General features: G+C 49.8%; 1 protein-coding gene across 4 annotated transcripts; it reads left to right on the top strand.

Moving 5' to 3' along the window:
* The first annotated feature begins 646 nt into the window (after window positions 1-646).
* Window positions 647-19,490, top strand: Zbtb2 (zinc finger and BTB domain containing 2). Of its 4 annotated transcripts, none has more exons than XM_048354289.1 (3): window positions 647-657; window positions 12,004-12,187; window positions 17,740-19,490. In XM_048354289.1, the coding sequence occupies exons 2-3, from the start codon at window positions 12,015-12,017 to the stop codon at window positions 19,109-19,111; spliced, it is 1,545 nt and encodes a 514-aa protein (XP_048210246.1). In that variant the 5' UTR covers window positions 647-657; window positions 12,004-12,014; the 3' UTR covers window positions 19,112-19,490. The 4 variants fall into 4 exon arrangements, with proteins under 4 accessions (XP_048210246.1, XP_048210244.1, XP_048210245.1 ...); XM_048354287.1 differs by lacking the exon at window positions 647-657 and adding an exon at window positions 860-1,210; XM_048354288.1 differs by lacking the exon at window positions 647-657 and having other exon boundaries at window positions 11,180-12,187.
* The last annotated feature ends 2,487 nt before the right edge of the window (window positions 19,491-21,977 follow it).

The following is a 21,977-nucleotide window of genomic DNA, read 5'->3' as shown; positions in this document are numbered from 1 at the left end:
CTGTCGGTGGGAGCCGGGAGCAGCCCCTCCGGTCCACCGGCAGGCAGCCCGGGAAGAGGGATGCAGGAGGGGGAAGGTCCTACCTAAACGCGGCCGGTACGCCCGGGGCTGAGCCCCGGCGCCTCCGGCCCCGGCGGCGGCGGCGGAGGCAAGAAGTTTCCCCCGGCCGGCGGGCCATCGCACATGGCTTGCATAAGTTCGGCTGGAGCGCGGCGAGCCGCGCCGAGGCGAGGCGGCGGGGCGGGAGCCGCGGCGGCGCAGCCAGGCTGCGGGCGGGCGGGCGGGCGGCGGCAGCGGCGGCGGCGGCGGCGCAGCAGGAGGCGGAGGCGGGCGGGCGGGGGAGGGGAGCGGCCGGGGGGCGGAGGGGGGCTCTTGCCGCCACTGCTCTCTCGCCGCCTCTCCCCCCCGGCGGGAGCCGCTCGCAGCCTCTTTGCACTAGTCGCTCCGCTCTCTCGGTCATGTGACCTTAACGTAACCGGACAGGAAAAGCCCCGCCGCCGCCGCCGCCGCCGCGCCGGAGACCGACCGCGGCGGCAGCAGCAGCAGCAGGCAGCGAGCAGCGCGACGGAGAGGCGGCGGCGGGGAGGACCGCACCGCCGAGGCCGCCCCTCCGCGCCCGGCCACCCCCCGCACACACACACCCCCTCCCGGCGACAGGTAAGCGCGCACCGGCTGCCCCGGGCCGGTGCCCACGTGCCCGCCCCCGGCCCGGGCTCCGGGAAGGCGGAGAGGGAGGGGGGGGCGGGGGCCCCCGCAGCTCGCAAACGGTTCTGGCAGCGACGGCGGCAACAAAGGCGGCGGACGGTCCCCCGCGTCCCGGGGCTCCGGGCGAAGGCAAGCGGAGGGCCCCGGGCGGCTCCGGACCCGGCCCTGGGGAGCGCGGGCGGAGGCGCCCCAGCGGGGCGGGGGCGGCGGCGCCTGGCGCCGGGGCTCTCTGGCCGCCTGACAAAACCATCCCCGAAGCCTGGCGGCGGCGAGTCGGCGGCGGCGGCTCCATCCGGGGCTTTGCGGGGAGGGGGAGGGGACGGAAGCCGAGAGGGCGGGCGGCGGAGCGGAGGAGGGAGGGAGGGAGGAAGGGGAGGGGGGCGGCTCGCGTTCCGTTCCCCGCCGCCGGTCCCTCCCTTCCCGCCGCCACGGCGAAGCGCGCGTCCCGGGCGGAGGCGACCGGTGAGCGTCCCGCGCTGGAGCCCCCGGGAGGCGGGCCCTTCAGGTGCGTAATCCTCCGGACGCGCCGCCGCCGCCGCCGCCTCCTGCCGCCGCTGCTGCTGCTGCTGCTTCGGCGGCCAGGCCGCGAGCTGCGGAAGTGGGTTGGGGGGGGAGGGGAGGAGGGAGGGGGAGGGGAGGGATCCGGTCCGACCGGAGCAGGCCCGGCCTCTCTGGCGCTTCTCCCAGCGGCTCCTACAGCTGCTGCCGCTACGGCCGCGGCTCCGCCTCCCCGCTCGCGGGCGGGGGCGCGCACGCGCGCTTCCGGCCTCCTCGGGTCTCGCGCTGTCTGCGGCTCTCGCGCGCGCTCCTCCCCGCTCCCTGGCTGGGCCGCCCCGCCCCCTCGCCCCCCCCTCCCCGCCCCCCGCCCCTCCGGCGCCGGGATGGTTGCGCCGGGCCGGGCGTCGCGCACAGCGTAGGCGTCGGCTTTGTGTTAAAACTCCGCGGGACTTGGGGCGGGCGGGCGCGCGCGCGCACGCGGGCCGAGGGCAGCGCCGAGCGTGCGGCGCGGCCTGAGTGCGTCGCCCCGCCCCTCCTCGCCCCTCTGCGCCCTGGGGTGGAGGCGGGACCGGAGGGACCGGCCGGGGCCCGGGGGCCCGGCGCCGGCCGCCCTCTCGGCCCCCACCCCGCCCCGCCCCGCCCCACCCCGCCCCGAGTGGGCCCCTCCCCGGGGGCGGGGTGGCCGTGCGGCCGTTGGGCGGCTCCGAGGCCCGGCCCAGGTCCTGCCCCAGGCGCCGCCTGGATCCCGGCGGGGCTGGGACCCGGGCGGCCTCCGGCTTCCGCTCTGCGGGCGCGGGGCCCGGTCCGGCGCCAGGGCCCGGCCGCGCGGCCGACGCAGCCGTCTCGCCCCCGGGCGGGCCCCGATCGTCTCTCCGGGTCGCCAATCCCCCCACCCCCGCCAGGTCAGGAGCCGCCTAGGAAGCGCGGTGGTTGTCGCTCTTCGGTGACCATGAGTGAGAAAGCCCGGGCGGCGGAGCGGAAGAGAACCGTGTGCTGCGGCCACGGCCCCGCGGCCCCCGAGCCGCGGCCCTGGGTCCCCCGGGAGCCGGCGCCGCGCCGACCGCCGCCTCCCAGGGCCCGGCCTCGCCCGGCGTCCCGGTAACCCAGCCATGGAGGAAAGATCTGGATGGGGAGCTGGCGGTGCCACCCTGCCCGGGCTGGGCTCACATCTCCCGCGTGAGCCGGAGGCCCGAACACACTGAGACAGAGACGGACCTAGGCCTCCTGATCCTCCTTAGGAATAGGGAGGTGGGGGGGGGGGGGGCTCGATCCTGAGCCGTGCATCGTGTTTAAGCTGGGCCTTTCTCCTTCGGACAACTTCTGGGTTCGCGTTTATAGTCTGAGCCAAAGGATTGGCACGTGACCGGAGCCAAGCTAATATAAAAACGCCCGGGGTGACACCAACGGAGCGGCCTGGAAATCACCTGCCAGCCCGCCGCACACCGGCTGGCCGCCCGCATCCAAAGCATCCCAGCCCAGGCCGGCTAAATCACAACGCAACGGGAGCAGCCGGTGACAGCTTTTGTTTTAAAAAAAACAACCTGAGGTCACTATGAATTTTGAACGGTCTTCTAAGATTTACACTTCTTGGGGGTTTTTTTATTTATTTTTTTGGTAGAGCTGCGTTTGAACTCAGGGCCTTGTGCTTTCTTTGTAGGCAGGCAGCATTACCCGTTAAGCCCCACCCCCCAAGTCCGAAATTCAAACATGTATTTACCCCAATTGCCCCCTCTCAGGAGATGCACCTGTAACCCTGTGATTTCAAGTCCCTCCTTTGTGTCCATCCCTCGGTAAGGCAAGATGCTTTCCATGTTGGCGAATTGCTGAGACTGAGGGAAGGAAGCTGCCCAGGCTGCTGGGTGTTGTTGGCTTGGGACCAGGTTTTTTTTCTGGCTGGAGCTGCGCCTGCCATGTCTGAACTGCCCCTTGATGCCTTCTCCCTAGACCCATGCCCCTCCCTGTCTGTGTAAGAACTTTGAACCTGCTGGGCAGGTAGTGTGGTGCACCAGACTATTGTCACAAGAAAGGAAGATTGGAGGAACTGCCAATCTGCTGGGAATTTTTAACCATAAATTTAAAAATGCACCATGCCAAAGGCCTTTTATCTCATTTCCTTGTTCCTTCTGTTCTCTGAATCTCCGAACTTGACCCTGAAAAATCTAAGAAAATTTTTTACATTTGTAAACATTAGATTAGGAACATCTTAAAACCATGACTCTTAGCAGGTTGTAAGTTTTATTAGCAAGCTATAAACTTAAATACAAATATTTTGAATTGGTAATAAAAACAGAATTTTTTACAATGGTAAGATAGCTATTAAGATGTGGAGTCACACCGTAGAGACCGTGGAAAATGAACTATGCAATTTGTGGGCAAGAGGGGAGATACTGTACAAAAAGGAAATGCACTCATTACCTGACTTACGAAATGGTAACCCCTCTGTACAACACCTTAATAACAATAAAATTGTATTTTTTTAAAAGATGTGAGTCAGTAGCTATAGAACCCTATCCAAGAGTTAGCAATTCAGGACATGTAGGCTCATTGTTTTATGGTACAAAGGCTAAATTAAAGGCTGTGTATTGAGGCTGAAACATAATCCCCCAGTTTACAGCCATGTGGGATGTGTCTCTAATGAGTGTGTGTGTGGTGTGTGTGTCTTGTGTATGCGTGCCAGAACTGGGGCTTGAACTGAGGTGCTCTTCCTTAGCTTCTTCACTCAAGGCTGGCACTCTGCCACTTGAACCACTCCGCTTTTTGCCCCAGCTGGCTTCAAACCAAGATCCTGAGATCTCAGCCCCCTGAGTAGCTAGGATTACTGTTACCTTCCTTAATGACTTTGGTAGTCACCTTAACACCCACAAGTTTAAGAAACATCCTAAATATTGAAATGCATCAGCCTTTGGAAAAAGGAGAGGGGAAGAAGAGAGTGGAGAGTTGGATCCCTTATACAAAAGAAAGAAATGTAGGAAATGTTAGGAAAAACTTCTCAAACTGTCAATACAACTAAATAAAATGCATTTCTTACCTTTGAATTGTGATTTTATATATATATATATATATAAAATTCAAAAGAGCAGGCTCATTGAGGTTTAGTTTATGGGCCCTCTAACTTTTTTTCCCTTTTTTTCAACATTAATTTTTTATCATACTAACTGGAAAGGCAGTTCTTGCCCTGCTAAGTGATCTAGGCCACTTGAAAGAATCCATCTTACTTGTGAGTAATGTTTCAGTCTGATGAGCCTGGTGCATCCCAGTATTCATTTATGCTTCACTCAAGTAAAATCAAGGACTTGGAAAGGACCCTTTTAGTGCCCTTGAAATGGGGAGCCTAAGTGGTGTTTAGTGTGTTCAAAGAGCTATTATCTCTAGAAAGTGAATCATCAATTCCCAAAAGCAGTTTGGTCTTTAGTTCTTATTGGGAAAGTGACGGAGGATCCTGGGTTGTGAGAATACAGCGTGCTTACAAGTGTCTGGTGCCACTGCACCTCCCAAGATGAGAAACCACGCGTCCCCCTCGGAGAAAGAAGCCGCAAGCTCCGTGCTCAGGACAGCCAGCTGGTCAGTGTCCCGCTACCAAAGTGGGAAACAGTGCTGAAAACTTTTTAAAAGATGCTAAATTATCTAAGGATGATTTCTATTTGACTTCGGAAAGGTTTTTGTTTTCTTTTTTACCTATTTGACGTGAATGTGTCATCTAGACTCTGAGCTTGCTTAAGTTAAAAAGTACACATGTACACACAAAGAAGCTTTTAAGTTCCATGAGACTGTTAAATGGCTGGAGATTTTCTGTGGATCATCAGTATCCTTATCTCATTGTTGGTCCTTGGTGACCAGGGACCCAGAAGAATTTGTAGGGGTGCAGGAGTGCTCCAAGGAATAACTTCCTGCTAGGCACCGCCCTCGAGACCCTTACGCCCTGAGGCAGAGCCCCTCCAGCCAACAGCCGGTGATTTCAGGACTAGCTGTGGTGTCAGGTGGCCCCGCTTCAGGGAAGACTCTGTGGCATCAGCCACTGGACTTCTAAGTCTCCAGAGCCTCAGCAGCCTCTCAGATCCAAACCCACCCAGCTATGCAAATTAAAGTTCTAGAAGTCATCTAGGGTGCTTGGATCTCATGTCTACACATCACTGGTGCTGTTGACATTTTATCTTCCAAGTATCCTAATATTATCTTCTAATCTTGCCCAACTCCTCCTTCAGATTCCTGCTCCAGCTCCTTCCTTCAACCCGTCCTCCCCCCCCCCCCCCAGCCCTGTGAGATTCTAGTCAGGTAGTCCTGACATTGTAGCCGTCCCATTGTGTAGTGGATTGAAAATCCCTTCAGAGCCTTACTGTTGTTTTTAGGATAATAACTGAACCCTTAAACAGATGTCAGAGTGCTTGTCTCTTCTCAGGCTCTTTGCCCTTTGGAGTCATGGTAAACTCCAAAGCACCATTCAAAACTAATTACCATGGGGAAATAAATGCCAGATGACATTAAACTGAGGAATTCCTTCAAAATATACTACATGTTAAATTGATGGGAATTTTTTTTTGTTTTATTTTATTTTTTGCCAATCCTGGGGCTTGGACCCGGGGCCTGAGCACTGTTCCTGGCTTCTTTTTTTGCTCAAAGCTAGCACTCTACCACTTGAGCCACAGCGCCACTTCTAGCTTTTTCTGTTTATGTGGTGCTGAGGAATGGAACTTGGGGCTTCATGCATGCAAGGTGAACGAACACTCTACCGCTGAGCCATATTCCCAGCCCTGATGGGAATTTTTTAGCTCTGTCTAGGACTAAAAGAAACTGAGCTTTTATCCCCAATTATCCAGTTATTTAGGTGTCAAACGATGGCTAGAACTCATCACTCTTCTAGTCTCTGAACATCTACTTATCAGTTCCATCGTGCTAGGTGACCTGCTAGGCACATAGGTAAGGTAGTATATAATAAAGATCATTAGGGGCTTCCTAGAAGCATCTGGAGGACTGCATAACTGGCACACGCACAGATGCCTGTGTGTGAGGCACAAAGGCCTGTGTGTGAGTACGTGTGTGTGCAAACATGCAAGTGCATGAATGCACATGCTTATGTCAGTGCATGCTCCGTGTGCCAGTGCTGGGCTTTGGAAACACAAAGCCAAAAAAATTTGAAGCCAGGCACTGGTAGTTCATCCCTATAAACCTGGTTACTCAGGAGGCCAAGATGTGAGGATCACAGTTCAAAGCCATCCTGGGGAAGAAAACTATTCGATTTTTGTCTTCAGTTAATCCAACAAAAAGCTGTAAGTGGAGGTGTGGCTCAAGTGGTACATCAGTCTCCAGTGAAAAAGCCAAGAGAAAGCAGGAAGCCCTGAGCCTTAATACCAGCACCAAATAAATAAATAAAATAGACAGATGATAGATAGCTTGGGTCAGCCTAGAATCCAGAGCACGGTGTCAATATGCATTTTTTTCATTCCGAGCCATATACATTTGAACTTGGACTTGAACTTCTGCACTTGGTAGACATGTTCTTTACCACTTGAGCCACACCACACCCTGAATGTCTCACGTTGGAGGTCCGTTGGGTTCTGTGCCTCTGCCCAATGACCCCTTCTGCTGTGGCCAGTGGAAATGAGGCGAGGAGTATGCGGCCTGGAGACTGAAGCCCACGGCAAGGAGCATTGTAGACTCTCAGGGGCCAAGTAATGCTCTGGGCGGCTGGGTGTCGAGGGCCTTCTGGGAAAGAAGCTGCCTGTCTCAGCTCATCCAGAAAAGTGGATGACATAACACTACTTTGTCTTCCCTTGGTCAACATGAAACAAGATGATTTTTTGTTGGGTTATTTTTTTTTTTTTTGAGACGGAGTCTTGCTATGTAGCGTAATCTGCCTTAGCTTCCTCTGAAGTGCTGGAATTAGAGCCAAGAGTTTTTTAATAATGCTTACGTAAACTAGACACTTGATACCCAAACCAACAATCTTGAGTCCAGAAATAATTGAGGAGATAGTTAATATCACAAAAGAAGATTTTATGTTGTACTCTGTTTTCATATGGGAGAAGTGATTTTCCACATTCGAATATAGACTATTCCTCCCCCAGGAGGATGCTTTGGGATAAATGCCCTTTCTGCCCACTTAGGGTAAAACGCCCTCCCCCCCCCCCCCCACACACACACACAAACCTGTCCCGTCTGTGATAGCTGTGTCTTTGTCTGCAGAATGGAGAACAGCACTGTTGGAACATCCCCGCCTCTGAGTAGCAGTTTGTTTGTTTTGTGTAAGTGTGAAATCAGCAAGTCTGAAAAGCTTTAGCTGGAATCAGCTCTAGAGTCTGAAACACAGAGAAAGCAATAGTAAGGTGACAGAGAATCAGATTTGCCCTTCAGAAAGATGTGGCTGTTACATAGCAGGTGGTATGGAGCGGAGAGTCAGAGACTGGGAGGTGAATTAGGAGGTGCCACTGAGTGAGGCAGCGTGGGGAGGTGGGGAGGTGGGGGTGAGGCCTGAGAGAACTGGAACCTGAATTGAGATTTCTCAAAGGATGATGACGGTGCCATGCACCGAGTTTGAGTCCTAAACAGATTTGTATGCCAGCTTCTTGCTGTCCTTGGGAAAGGGGGTGAGCAGGTCAAGTTTGGATCCAGCTTAGGGTTCCTGTGGGACCACTGAGCAGAAGAGGACGCACTCACCCCAGGGATGCTGCCGAGGATGGAGTGGGCTGGGGAGCGTGCGAGGAAGCGAGCGAGAGCCGCCTGGGTGGAGGGGAGGATTTCACCAGCGTGCCAGGCGGCCCGCACACCAGGCACGCACGGGGGGCTTCGCAAAGCAGGGGGACAGGTAGAAAACCGTGCTACTTTCCCTAGTCAGTCTGAACCGCGTGGTCTTTATGCAGGTTAAGGCTCAGGGCAATGATTTGGGGGACCACGAAGAGGAAAAAGGAGAGCAGGGCTCAGGAAGGCAGTTGTGCCCTGGTGTGTGGAGAGCAGGGCTCAGGAAGGCAGTTGTGCCCTGGTGTGTTCCTGGTGCCTCTGCCTCTCACTTCCATGTTTTCAGAATAATTCACTGGAAGCTCTGTTTTGGTTTTCTCTTCTGAGGCCCAATTTTTTTTTTATCTAAAGATTTTTCCTAAATCGATCTGGATTTTCTCCCACATGAAATTTTAAACACGACCTGTTGTGTGTTTATCCTCCTTCTCGTCTCTCTGAGAGCCATCGCCCGAGTTCTTCCCTCTACATTTGAACGCTTATGTTCAGTGTGATTCCTGATCTAAGAGATGTTTCTAAATTGAGATCCTAAAATTACTCCCTTATAGAAGCATTCAGCACTTCTTCTCATACTTCCTTCTGACGGTCTGAACAGAACGCCGTTAGTCTGTTTATGGAAGGAGAGGGAGCTGTGTATTTTGCTATGTCAAAGTAGACAGCGCTTTGTATAACCATCAATGTAAAACCTTGATGCTATTAAAACAACTATACATAAAAAATATTGGGGCTGGAAGTATATCAGTGGTCGAACTCTTTGTGTGAGAGCCTGGATTCCATCCCCATCATACAAGAATAAAGCTCAGTATAAGCAGAGCAGAAGTCTGGGAAGCACTAACTACACAGGTGACACAAAGCTTATTTTCCTATGTACAATGTATGAAAAACAAACGAATACATGGGCAAAGCTCATGAATAGACAGTAGAAGAAATTGAGATGGTCCATTAATATAAAATATTATTCACATCATTAAGTTACTAGGAAAGAAAACAGGTGATGCTGATTCTTTTTTTTTTTTTTTTTTTTTGGCCAGTCCTGGGCCTTGGACTCAGGGCCTGAGCACTGTCCCTGGCTTCTTCCCGCTCAAGGCTAGCACTCTGCCACTTGAGCCACAGCGCCACTTCTGGCCGTTTTCTGTATATGTGGTGCTGGAGAATCGAACCTAGGGCCTCGTGTATCCGAGGCAGGCACTCTTGCCACTAGGCTATATCCCCAGCCCGATGCTGATTCTTAAAAAGTGATGATAGACAACTGTGTGTCTTGGTAATGTTTGAATCCTAGCAAGTGCATAGACTTAATAAAAGCACAGTCAGAAATATTTATTGTTAATTTAAAACTAAGCTGGGCATGGCAGCACCTGATTCTCAGCTCTGGGCAGGAGGGTCAGAGTTGAAGACCAGCCTGCGTGCGCTACAGTGCAAGACAGACAGACAGGTAAAGAAGAAAGAAAGAAGAGAGGAAGGACAGAGAGGAAGAGAGGAAGGGAAGGAAATCTGTACCATTTTACATTCCCATCAACAGTGTGTGATCCAGTTTCTCCACAACCTCACCAAACAATGGGTGTTGTGATTTTTGTTAATTTTAGCCATCCTGATAGGCATATTAAACAGGCAGTGTTTTTAATTTGTGTTTCTCTAGAAGTAAATGATGTTGAATGCTTTCCTGTGTTTATCTATCTGCCTTGATGAAATATCAAGTCTGTTGCACATTTCTAGGTTTGGGGGTTCTTTTGTGTTTTGTTTTGTTTTTTTACTATTAGTTTTGAGTATACTTTATCTGATAGAGCCCATTTCTTGAAGGGTAGCTTGCAAAGGTTCTAAGGTATTTTCTCCTCTTCTTAGCTTGTCTTCTCATCTTTGGAACAGAATCTTAATTTTGATTCCATTTAGTTTATCTCTTTATCCTTTTGGAGTCTGCTTTTGAGCCAAGTGTAGGACCTAGCTCCAGATCCCTCATTCCAAAAGTGTCTTACATACAAACTCATGACACGTTTTAAGTTCATTTGTCCATAAAGTATGCGACAGGTCCCTTCTTGTCTCCTCTGCCTCCCTCCTTCTCTCCCTGCTTGCCTGCCTGACTGCACCATTTGTTAAAAAGGTTCTGAGTCCTTCATCGAATTATTTTAGTGCCTTTTTCAACCATCCATTGTGTGACTTTGTGTGGCTCACTTCAGGGTTTTCTACTCTCTTACGCTGATTTGCCTGCCTGTCTCTCTGTTAGTACAACAGTTTTGAATTTTGTGCCATTATAATACATCCTAAACGTGGTAGACTGATTTTTCCGACTTTAGTGTTCTTTCTTTATTTTGACTTTTTGTTTATTTTTCTGGTACGAGGGCTAACCTCAGGGCTTCCTACTCACTGGCCTTGCTTGCTCATGCTGGCACTCCTACAACTTAAGCGATGCCTCCAACCCTGTTTTTTTTAATGGTTGATTGGAGATGAAGTCTAGAGGACTTTTCTGTTGGACTGCCTTTAAGCTCTGTATGATCACAGCCTCCTGAGTTGCTAGGACTATAGGTGTTAGCCTTTAGCTGCTATATTGTTCTTTTCTAAAAGTTGTTTTGCTATTCTCTTTCCTTTGCCTTAGCATATAAATGCAGAATAATCTTGCCTATATCTACAATAACAGATCTTGCTGGGATTTTGACAGATATTATGTCAAACTCTCACCTTGAAAGACTGACAGTATCTTTTAATTAAGGTGAGTCTTACCACCCATAAATATAGTGTCTTCCCATTTATTTAGATCTTCTGTGATTCATCAGCAACTTACAATTATCCACATATGTGTCCTATATGTTTTGCTAGATTTACACTTATATATCTTTTTCTGGGTGATTACAAATGGTATTTCAGTTTTAATTTCAATGACCACATGTTCATTGTTATAATTCCAGTTGATTTTTTTTGTGTATTTATCTTACTGACCTTGTTAGATCTAGGGGGATTTTTTTTTTAAGATAGGTAGGTAGGTAGATAGGTAGGTAGGTAGATAGATAGATAGATAGATAGATAGATAGATAGATAGATAGATAGATAGATAGATTACAACCATGTTTACTGCAAATACAGACATGTTGATTTATTCTTTCCTGTTTGTATGCCTTTATTTCCTATCTTCCTTTGGTATACTAGAGAATATTTCCAGTACTGTATGATAAGGAGAGAGAGAACATATACTTCTTTATTCCTAATCTTGGGGTGAAAGCATTCCCTTGTTCTCACCATGAAGTGTGACATTGTGGGCTACCTATACACCAGCGGTACTAGAGTTGAACTCAGCCTCCAGCTTGCTAGGCTAAGGCTCTACTACTTGAGTCATTCCCCTAGTCCTGTAGCAGGCTTTTACAGATGCTGTCTGACTGTAGGGAGGAGCAGTTTAAGAATGTGCTAGCCAAGCATCATTAGACAGCTTCTCTACTATAAGTAGATTCAGATGCAAGTAATTGGCTGAAGGGCAGCGTGAGAGTAATGGAAACCCTAGAATTTGAAGCTGGTACACCAAGGTTTCTATTTCGATTCCTCCTCTTTCCAGGTAGAAGGCCTGGGGCAAATTACTTACACATTGGAAAGCCTCAGTCCTCCTTCACTAAAGAAAGCACAAATTCCAGTACTAGAAGATCGGTGGCCATTCTATCCATGGCAAGTTACAAGCAGGAGGCGTGGGGAGCGGGGATTTCCGCCTGCCTTGCTGTGACTCCAGCCAGCACTTCAACTGGTCTGTCTCTAGAAGATTAGACAAACTCTGATATATCTTTTTTTCATTTAGGTTCTTTTTAAAAGACTAGCTGGCCCCAAATGCTTCCAGGGTCAAGGACTGATGCCTGAAGGTAGATTCCCTGGGTTTTTGCCTGGCTTTTCCGCGTATCATCTGTGTAAGCCTGGGCCAAGTGTGTAATCCCAATGAGTCACCCCCACGGGGGTTCTGACAGGTGTATTCTGAGGACTGAGTTGACCAGTATGCTAGTTAGTTGTACACCTGACACGGGAGCTGTGCTGACATGTTAGCTTTGATCATTACTGTTGGTGACTATAAAGGACACATTCTTAAAAACACAATTGTTTACTTTGCAGATTTTTAAAAAATGGATTTGACCAACCATGGACTTATTCTACTGCAGCAGTTAAACGCTCAGCGAGAGTTTGGTTTCCTGTGTGACTGCACGGTTGCAATCGGCGATGTGTACTTCAAGGCACACAAATCAGTTCTTGCTTCATTCTCCAATTACTTTAAGATGTTGTTTGTCCATCAGACCAGGTAACTAAAGTGGTTGATTATATCTAATGGCTGTAGACTTCGAACTCCCGCGTCCTCCTCCCACCGAGCCCACTCTTCGCCTTGGTCCAGACTGTGAGTCCACCTCCTGTGCCAAGCTCCTAGGTGTCCGGTTCCCTTGTGACCTCTGCCCTCTGCCCTCTTGGTTCCCCGTGCTTTCAGGAGTGCTGGAGACTCATCAAACCTGCCCACTTCGTGAGCTCCTCCCCTCCAGATCACCACACCGAGATTTCCCTGCATGACCTGCAAGGATTTCTCCCCCAGAGCCAGCCACGGCACCCCAGTTCCCTTGTTTTCTAAGCCCAGTTCTTGCTCTAGCCCCAGGCCCCTGAATTCAATCATGAACTCCCCCTGTTTCCCTCTGTTCTGTCTTGCTATCTATCTCACCTAAGAGTCCTTGGGAAAAGGTCAAAGGAAAATGGATGCTTCGCCCTCACGGGCCTCCATCCCTTTCCTCACCGCATCCCATCAGCCTGTGGGGGATGGGGACTCCAGCGAAGGTGCCGCTTTCTTTGATTTCACCATAATAGTCCTTAAAAGAGTCCCTTGTCCTTGTGTGCGCTCCGCTCGGCCCACACGCCTCCTGTCCACGGCTTTGTCCCCACCCGTCCCCTGCAGCGCTGTCTCCAAGGTCACCTCGCTCAAACCACTGCCCAGCCGGGCCCTGCCCTGTCCTCCGCGGCCGTGGCGGCTGTCACTTGCACCGAGGTGCTGGCTGCCCCTGCTCTGCCCTCTGCCCCCGGCGTCCTGAGCTCCGGCCTCGGGCTTTCCCCAGTCTCCTTACACTCTTGTGTCGGGCTCTCTTTCCCGTCAGTCTCATCTTGCTACTGGAAACTTGCAGTGGATCTCTCTGGCCTCCATCTCTCGGTCTCCTGAACCCTGTTCCAGAGTCTCCCGGGTCACTTAGGACTGCCCCCCACCCCCACCCCCATCTCATTGGACATGGTGAAAACAGCGTGATGTCTCTTGAGGCCTCCTCTTGTTCTTATCTTCAAGCATTCCTAGCTTAAATTCCCTTTCAGATCGGATCTTACCAATCCCCAGATCATGCTTTCTTCAGAGTACCTTTCACTTTACCTCCTCTTTCTCACTTCCAGTTTCTAAGCATTCACTCTGTACATCACTGTCAGATTAATTTTGCCAAACACTAAGTAAAGGATAGTGAATAAATGACTCCTTTGATGAGAAACTTCTTTAATGTGTGATTCCTTTGGTCAGAAACCAAGAAGATGCCATTAGACATCAAAATACTGTTCAGCTTCTTGATCTTGTCATTTGGAGCCTGAACTTCAGCCTCATTTATTGCCAGGCACCTTGGAAACATCCCACCCCACACCCCACCCCACAGCCCTCCTCCTGCCCCTCCGTTACCAAGTAGACAAGTAACCAAAAGTCACCTCAACTCTCACGGTCATAGCACTTGATGTGTGCCTCACTTTCCCCAAACTCTTCTTAGTTGTGTACTTATACCCCCCCATCTCCTCCCTCCCCACCCCCAACCTTGTTTATAAGTTTCTTGAGGGCAGAGGCTGGGTTTCGCACCACAGAGTGTAACTAAAGCGAGCGCATGTCACGGAAGAGCCGCTCGGCAGACTCCCGGAGCCTCAGGAGGACCTGCACGGACACGGGCTGGCGGCTGCAGCGCTAAGCTGGCCGGGAGGTTGAGGCAGGAGGATCAAGAGGAGTTCAAAGCCAATGTGGGCTCCTTAGCAAGATGGCACCTTTTAAGTTCGATGTGTTAGAGAATTCGTGGCTAATGGGGGCCTTGTACTACGTTCCACACAGATAAACGGTTCTGAAAAGGAAAAGATTTTGAATTTTAGAAGTTAAAAAAAAAACACAATGTAATAAGCTTTTATAAAATGCAGGAAAATTCTTTATTTAAGTCAATGGCAGTGAATAAATGTCATTGTTAGGGAAGATGATCTCGCATCTTAGAAGACCTCAGTTTACACAGTAGTTTGTGTGAGCACACCGGAAGTGACTTAGGCATTTGGGGAGCCACCTGGTAGCCAGCCTTGTCACCTCACGTGTAGAGCCCAGCCTCACTGAGGGGAGCACGGGGAAGACCCTGGGGTGACGCCTTGAGGCCTGTGAACGAGACTAAGACTAGCACCTTGGGGTTTACTTTAGGCAGTGTTTTTGTTGATTTGCGGGGAGGGGTGAGAGGGAGGGGGTGCCCAAATTTGAACTCAGGACTTTGGAGCTGGAGCTCTGCCATTTGAATCACGCCTCCAGTCCTTAGACAATGTTTAGGTCCTGTAGTTACCACTAGATATCTCTCCCTTTGATCTTTAGACTTCAAGCTGTCGACATTGAAAGTGCTGAGGGCTAAGTCCTGCTAAATACAATGCCGAGCTTTATTTGAAAATCTTAATTTTTAATGAAGGAAAAATGGAACAAGGAAATTACTTTGGAAGTTTTGACAGAGGCCTTAGAGCTGTATGAAAATGTTATCCCCCCCCCCGCCCCCCCCAGCATAAAAGGCTCTTCAGGTAGACATCTGCACATCAGCCCTTGGCTCCCCCCTCAGTGCAGCTGAGCGGCTAAGAGCGAGGCCGAGAGGGCGAAAGCAGTCAAGAGGGCTGGGGCCTGGAAGGAAGTCTGCAGAGCTCCACCTCTTTTATGAGCATGTATGTATATATGCTTCTGTTTAAAAAAGGAAATGTTTTAAATAGAACAGACCGAATTGGCGTCTGGGATCCCCCTGGGTCCTAAGGCCCTGGCTAGGGCCCCAGTGCCTCGCCATTTTCCTGTCGCTGGCACTGGACCGGAGCCGCCTGGCCCAGGAGACTTCCCCCTCCGGGCCGGGCTGGCCGCAGCGTGGGCGGTGCTCTTCTCAGCCGCTTCCTGTCTTGGCCATCAGGAACTGCAGAAGCTGTCTAAAATTTGACTGTTCACAAGCAGTAGACCAACAGCCTGTCCAACCACAAGTGAGAAATTGCAAAGCCCACATCAAAGTTCTTCTGGAAAGGGATTCTGCTCTTAACACCTTTCATAGAAGCTGATTCTTATCAGAGCCCCCTCTGGCACCCTTCCCCTTTAGCAAGGAGGAGGGGAGGGCAGTGGGCTTTCTAGAAAGCTCTCCTCTCCTTCCTTGAGCACCAGGCCCTTGATCTCTGCTTCATCCTGGAAGCATGAATATTTTTCATATTGAAGGTACCCAGAGCATCGAAATACATTAAGCTCTACACCTGCTATTATTGGAACCTACCTTGTGCTGAAAGACCACCTGTATTACATTCCTATTTCAAGGAATATAAGTAATCTAAATACAAAAATAAAAGATGCTAAGTAAGGATGTGAACAGTCTGTGCATGTTTTTTTTTTTAAAGGAACTTAGATACTGCTCCCTGTGTCCTGTTAAGGTTATGCTAGGCTTTATATTTTGTTTTCATTCTTTGGTTTCCATACTTTGTGGTCAAACATATGTCATAGATTATTTGTATGCACTCTTAAAATACAACTGACAGTTGTACAATCATTGCTCAGATCTTTCCTATAACAAGTTGCTACTAATGTCACTTTGTCTTCTTTTTGTATATGTGACGGTACTGGGGCTTGAACTCGGAGCCTCGCACTATCCCTTAGCTTGTTGTTTTTTAAGGTTTTTTTTTACTTATTTATTTTATTTATTTTTTATTTTTATTTTTGGCCAGTCCTGGGCCTTGAACTCAGGGCCTGAGCACTGTGTCTGGCTTCTTTTTGCTCAAGGCTAGCACTCTGCCACTTGAGCCACAGCGCCACTTCTGGCCGTTTTCTGTATATGTGGTGCTGGGGAATCGAACCCAGGGCCTCATGTATACGAGGCAAGCTCTCTCGCCACTAGGCCATATCCCCAGCCCTTTACTTATTTTTTTTAGAGATTATTTCATCAGTTTGTTTTTTTTTTCTTATTTATTGTCAAAGTGATGTGCACAGAGGTTACAGTTTCATACGTTAGGCATTGGATACATTTCTTGTACTGTTACCTCCTCCCTCATTCCCCCCTCCCCCCTCCCCCTTGAGTTGTTCAGTTGGTTTACACCAAACAGTTTTGCATCCCTTAGCTTTTTTTTTTTGGCCAGTCCTGGGGCTTGGACTCAGGGCCTGAGCACTGTCCCTGGCTTCTTTTTGCTCAAGGCTAGCACTCTGCCACTTGAGCCACAGCGCCACTTCTGGCTGTTTTCTGTATATATGTGGTGCTAAGGAATTGAACCCAGGGCCTCATGTATACGAGGCAAACACTCTTGCCACTAGGCCATATCCCCAGCCCCCCCCTTAGCTTTTTTTGCTCAAGGTTCTTGTTCTAACAGTGAGCCATATCTTCACTTCTGGCTTTTTGCTGACTAATTGTAGATAAGAATCGCTCAGATTTGTCTGCCTGGGCTGGCTTTGAACTACAATCTTCAGATCTCAGCCTCCTGAGTAGCTATGATTACAGGTGTGAGCCACTGGTGCCCAGTGCCCGGGTTTTTTGTTTTAAAATAAAGTAAAATGTTAAACTTAAAAGAGGAAGTTTAGCATCATGAAAAATAAAGTGTTTAATAAATGAACATGATTGTTAAAACAATCAATAAGTTGTAACAAGAGGTTGTGCAATCTAAAATTATTATGAAAGTCATTCGAAGAAGCTGACTGCAGATGCATAGAGTATAGAACATATTCGCTCTGGATCGTAACATATACCTTATTCATGTAGATAATGCATTGCACTGGTTTCCAGTGTTGCATTGGAACGTCTGTCTTTAATGATGGTGTGAGGACAGTCCTTACTCTTTGCTATTGGTCAGGAGGTTGCTGTTTTCGAAGTGATGCAAGTGGTAGAGTCTAAAAGATAGAAACCAGCTGTACCATCAACTACGTTAGACCTCTGGTTCCATCTGTCTGTCAGTCATCAACCCCTGCCCCCATTGGCCCCATAGGGTACTTTTCCTGAAGGATCCCGGTGTGGTTTTAGAAATTAGGCCTAGATTCAAATCTCAGTCCTACCACCAGCCATCTCTGATACTAAGCAGGGCATTACTCCTCCGACCTCTCCCTTTCCTGTACAATAGGAATTGTTGGCAGTCCGATGGCAACATGGTTGTACAGCCCCTCAGCAGGGCTGCGCTGGTGGTGATGAGGAAGCAGGTTGTCCCTCGGCCACTTTGCCATGCCATCTAGCACTCCTGGAAATGTGGCCGGCCTGCTCTCTAGTCGCTCGCCACGCCTCAGCCTTGGTTAGAGAGAGTCGCACAGCTCCAAGAGTTACGGGGCATGAACAGTTTCGACGCCATCCTCTTGCTCTGCTCATGCCAGCTCCCCTGTATCATCTTCCTTCTCAGACGGGCTGTCTCCCTTTCCTGACAAGATCTGGGCTCTGGATTGGATAGTGCAGAACCCTAGACTTACCTGAAAAGCTCAGCCAGGCCAGAGGATCTAACAGTCAGAAATGAGAGCGTTCTGTTTCGTGGTTTTCTAGCATCTGTTTCTTTTTTTCTTCTACAGACTCTGTTATCCTGTGAGCCACGGACTGACATTTACTTATGGGCTTTGTTTCTCGTCTCTTCCAGTGAGTGCGTCCGATTGAAGCCCACCGACATCCAGCCTGACATTTTCAGCTATCTCCTGCACCTGATGTACACAGGCAAGATGGCCCCGCAGCTGATCGATCCTGTCCGCTTGGAGCAGGGGATCAAGTTCCTGCACGCCTACCCGCTGATCCAGGAAGCCAGCCTTGCCAGCCAGGGTGCCTTCTCCCATCCTGACCAAGTCTTCCCGCTAGCTTCTTCATTATATGGCATTCAGATCGCAGATCACCAGTTGAGGCAAACCACCAAGATCGCCTCAGCGCCTGAGAAACTTGGGCGAGAACCCAGGCCACCGCCCGCCAGGATGAGCCAGGAGCAGGTGCCCGAGGCCTCCCAGCTGTCCCAGCTGACCTCAAATATGGCGCAGGTGAATAGGACAAACATGACCCCCGCGGACCCCCTGCAGACCTCGCTGTCTCCAGAACTCGTGTCCACTCCGGTTCCCCCGCCCCCGCCCGGGGAGGAGACCAACCTGGAGGCCTCTTCCTCGGACGAGCAGCCCGCGGCCCTGACCATCGCCCACGTCAAGCCGAGCATCATGAAGAGGAACGGGAGCTTCCCCAAGTACTACGCCTGCCACCTCTGCGGGCGGCGCTTCACCCTGCGGAGCAGCCTCCGGGAGCACCTGCAGATCCACACCGGGGTCCCCTTCCCCTCCAGCCAGCCCGGCGAGAGCCGCGTCCCCCTGTCCCTCTGCACCAACGCGGCCGACCTGGGCAAGGACAGCATGGAAGTGCCCGAGGCGGGCATGATCAGCGACAGCGAGCTGCAGCACATCTCGGACTCCCCAATCATCGACGGGCAGCAGCAGTCGGAGACGCCGCCCCCCTCCGACATCGCGGACATCGACAACCTGGAGCAGGCCGACCAGGAGCGGGAGGTGAAGCGGCGCAAGTACGAGTGCACCATCTGCGGGCGCAAGTTCATCCAGAAGAGCCACTGGCGGGAGCACATGTACATCCACACGGGGAAGCCCTTCAAGTGCAGCACGTGCGACAAGAGCTTCTGCCGCGCCAACCAGGCCGCGCGCCACGTGTGCCTCAACCAGAGCATCGACACCTACACCATGGTGGACAAACAGACCCTGGAGCTCTGCACCTTCGAGGAGGGCAGCCAGATGGACAACATGCTGGTGCAAACCAACAAGCCCTACAAATGCAACTTGTGTGACAAGACCTTCTCCACTCCCAACGAGGTGGTCAAACACTCATGCCAAAACCAGAGCTCGGACGTGTTCGCCCTGGACGAGGGCCGCTCGGTCCTCCTGGGCGCTGGGGACTCCGAGGTCACAGAACCGGACCACCCGGTGTTAGCCTCCATCAAAAAAGAACAGGAAACCGTGTTATTAGACTGACTGTTGTTACTTGTCTCTTTTTTAAGAAAAACAAAAAACTGTCGTTTTTACAAAAACCTCTCTTCCCCTTCCCAGAATTCAGAACCATAGTTGTCCGTGGCATGATTCAAGCAGGGTCTGTTCCCGTCTCTTCCCCTCAGCCCCACTCTTGAAAAAGACTGTGCATTGTAAGCCTGGGATTCATTTCCTTTAATCTGGGGGTGTAGGGAAGATAATGGTCCATAGTACTTATAAGTGTAATAGGTTTTGAGAAGTTTTCGATTATTTAAAAGCATACTTGGAACTAATTAAGGGTATATAACAAACACAAACCAACTAGAATATATTTGGTAAGCTGGAATTATGACTCCCTGGGTAATAAGTCTTCCTTCTCAGAAAAGGTGTCAGAAAATACGGCATGCTTCTTAGAGATAAAGCTGGGCTCTGTCTGTACTATGCAAAAATCTAGAAAGTGTGGGGGAACTTTAAACCCAAGAAAATGTTTTTAGTATTTATCCTCTAGGTGTCTTACTTCAGAATGTATCCTTTGAGATTATGTCTAGTTAAGAAAACTCGAGTTTAAAAAAAAAAAAACCTACGTTAACGAGACAAAAGTAATAATGTGATGGCAATCTTAATTTTCAGATGGAACATGACAAGCCGTGAGTCTGTGTGTTTGTAAGAAGGAACGTGGATACTTGCTATAAACAGGTGAATTAATGCACTTGCCTTATCTAATTGCGGGCTTCTTTCCAAGCTGAACAACAAAATGCTGTATTTTAGTTTCTGACAAATTGGTTGGTTTACAAATCAGACTTGAAAGTTCTAGTCTCTAGATTGTCTTTCGGAACGGAAAATGACATGCTGTTTTTCTAGCAGACACCTGTGGTGAGTTTGTGTCAGTACAAGCAGCTGCTTTGAAGTCAGCGTGTGCCACAGGGCGAAGGGATACACAGAGCACACATCTTCCAGGGGAAGTTGTGAGCAGATGTGACTTGGGTGACTTTAAGTCCCTAGTGACAGGCATTGAAGCAGCGGAAATGGCAAAAGGAAATCAGGACAAAAAATTGTAATCGCGGTTTGGGGGAAAAGCAAACATGATGTCTTTTCTCCCTTTTTTTTTTTTTTCTTTTTTCAACACCTGAAGTTTTCTCCACTGACCTAAAAGCAGTAAAAGTTGTCTGTTAATCTCCCCTTAGCCCAATAAGAGAATGGTATTGCAGGACAAAATAGGAGCCAGAAATAAGGACCCAAGGGAAGAGGGAAGGGGAAGAAGGCCTATAGCTATACTGTATGTATATGTTGAAAACTGAATAGCCCGTCATCCCGCTGTCTGTATAGTTGAGTTCTCAGATTTGTAAGTTTTTATACATCCTTTCATTAAATAAACATTGCGTTAAATGAGCATGCGATTTTTTTTTTTCTGGGTATCTACCTGTCCGAAGGGAGATGCTGGACCGTCTCCTGTATGCTGGGCTGTGGGGGGCCGCCCGAACCAGAGCGGCATTCTCCACACTTGTACACTGAAGAAGTGGATGACTGTTGAGTCACAAAGTCCTGGGCATTAAATGAGTTTGGGGAGCGGGGTGTAAACACCACCTTAGGAGGTTGTCCTTTCCTGGAGGAAAAGGAGGCCCTTTCTAAAGATGAGGCCAAGTACAAGAGCCTCGTGCAAGTTAGCATCTCTGGATGTCTGGGAAAGAGTAATGCAGCCCTCCATGCCTCTGGTAGCCCAACGCCGTGAGAGTTGGGCCCAAAAGACCAGAAAGTCCTAAGAATCAACTAATCAGAACTGTCAATTTAGTTCTCCCCCTTATTAATATTACAAGTAGTATTACTTTCCCTTCACAGGAAAAGCAATGAAAGAAGGGGCTTCACTCTCAGTACATGTTGTTAAAAAAAAAAAAATGGGTTTTGCAAAGCACTATGGGAGTCTCACTGCAGGAGGAAATGCTTTTGTGGGGAGAAACCATCGCCATTCAAAGTAGCTGTGGCTAATGACAGGCATGAAGAGAATGCAGCCCAACTTTTACCTCACTGAGTGAGCTGTTGCTGCGTTAGAAATTTTACTGCAAGAAAGGGAGAGTAAGGGAATCCAAGCTTGGTACAGTGGCTTATGCTTACAATCTACCGTTTGGGAGACTGAGGCAGGAGGAAAACAGGGCTGGGAAGGTGGCTTAGTGTTAGAGTGCTTGCCTAGCATGCACGAAGACCTGGGTTCGATTCCTCAGTACCACATAAGCAGAAAAAGCCAGACTTGGTGCTGTGGCTCAAATGGCAGAGTGCTAGCCTTAAACTAAAGAGGCTTAGGGACAACACTCAGGCCTTGAGTTCAAGCCCCAGGACTGGTTAAAAAAAAGGAAAACAACTTTGTGAATGAAGCTTGTGATGTTCTGTTTAATTTTTTATTGTACCATATTTGAACTCAGCCTAAAACTTGGCAGAGCTTCACCAACTTAAGTCATGCCACCAGCCTAACTTCGTCATTGTTTTGTTTGTTTCTGGGGAGGGTATTGTTTTGGTTTTTGGTATGTGTTTGAGTGCTGATATTGGTGCTTGAACACAGCTTCAGACTTTTGTTAATTTATTGTTATAAAGACGATGTACAGAGGGATTCGTTACATGAGTCAGGTAATGAGTGCAATTCCTTTCTCAGTGTCTTCTGTTCCCTCTCCTCCTGTCTCCACCCATAAGTTTGCCTCATACTCCTGCTTAGCTTTTTTACTCTAGGATGGCATCCTACCACGAGTCACACCTCCACTTCCATGTGGCTTAGTGGTAGAGTGCTTGCCTAGCATGCATGAAGTCCTGGGTTCGATTCCTCAGTACCACATAAACAGAAAAGGCCAGAAGTGCTCCTGTGGCTCAAGTGGTAGAATGCTAGCCT

Source organism: Perognathus longimembris, chromosome 9 (genome assembly GCF_023159225.1).
Source record: "Perognathus longimembris pacificus isolate PPM17 chromosome 9, ASM2315922v1, whole genome shotgun sequence".
In the NCBI taxonomy this organism is placed as follows: Eukaryota; Metazoa; Chordata; class Mammalia; order Rodentia; family Heteromyidae; genus Perognathus; species Perognathus longimembris.
Note: the sequence above shows the minus strand (reverse complement) of the source record. Positions and strands in the feature narration are given on the sequence as shown.

What these genes read in the sequence shown, in the direction of transcription:
- Zbtb2 (XM_048354289.1), top strand. Translation starts at nt 12,015, where the DNA reads ATGGATTTGACCAACCATGGACTTATTCTACTGCAGCAGTTAAACGCT. An exon ending in TTGTTTGTCCATCAGACCAG is followed by an intron (nt 12,188 to 17,739) that starts GTAACTAAAGTG and finishes CGTCTCTTCCAG; the next exon opens with TGAGTGCGTCCGATTGAAGC.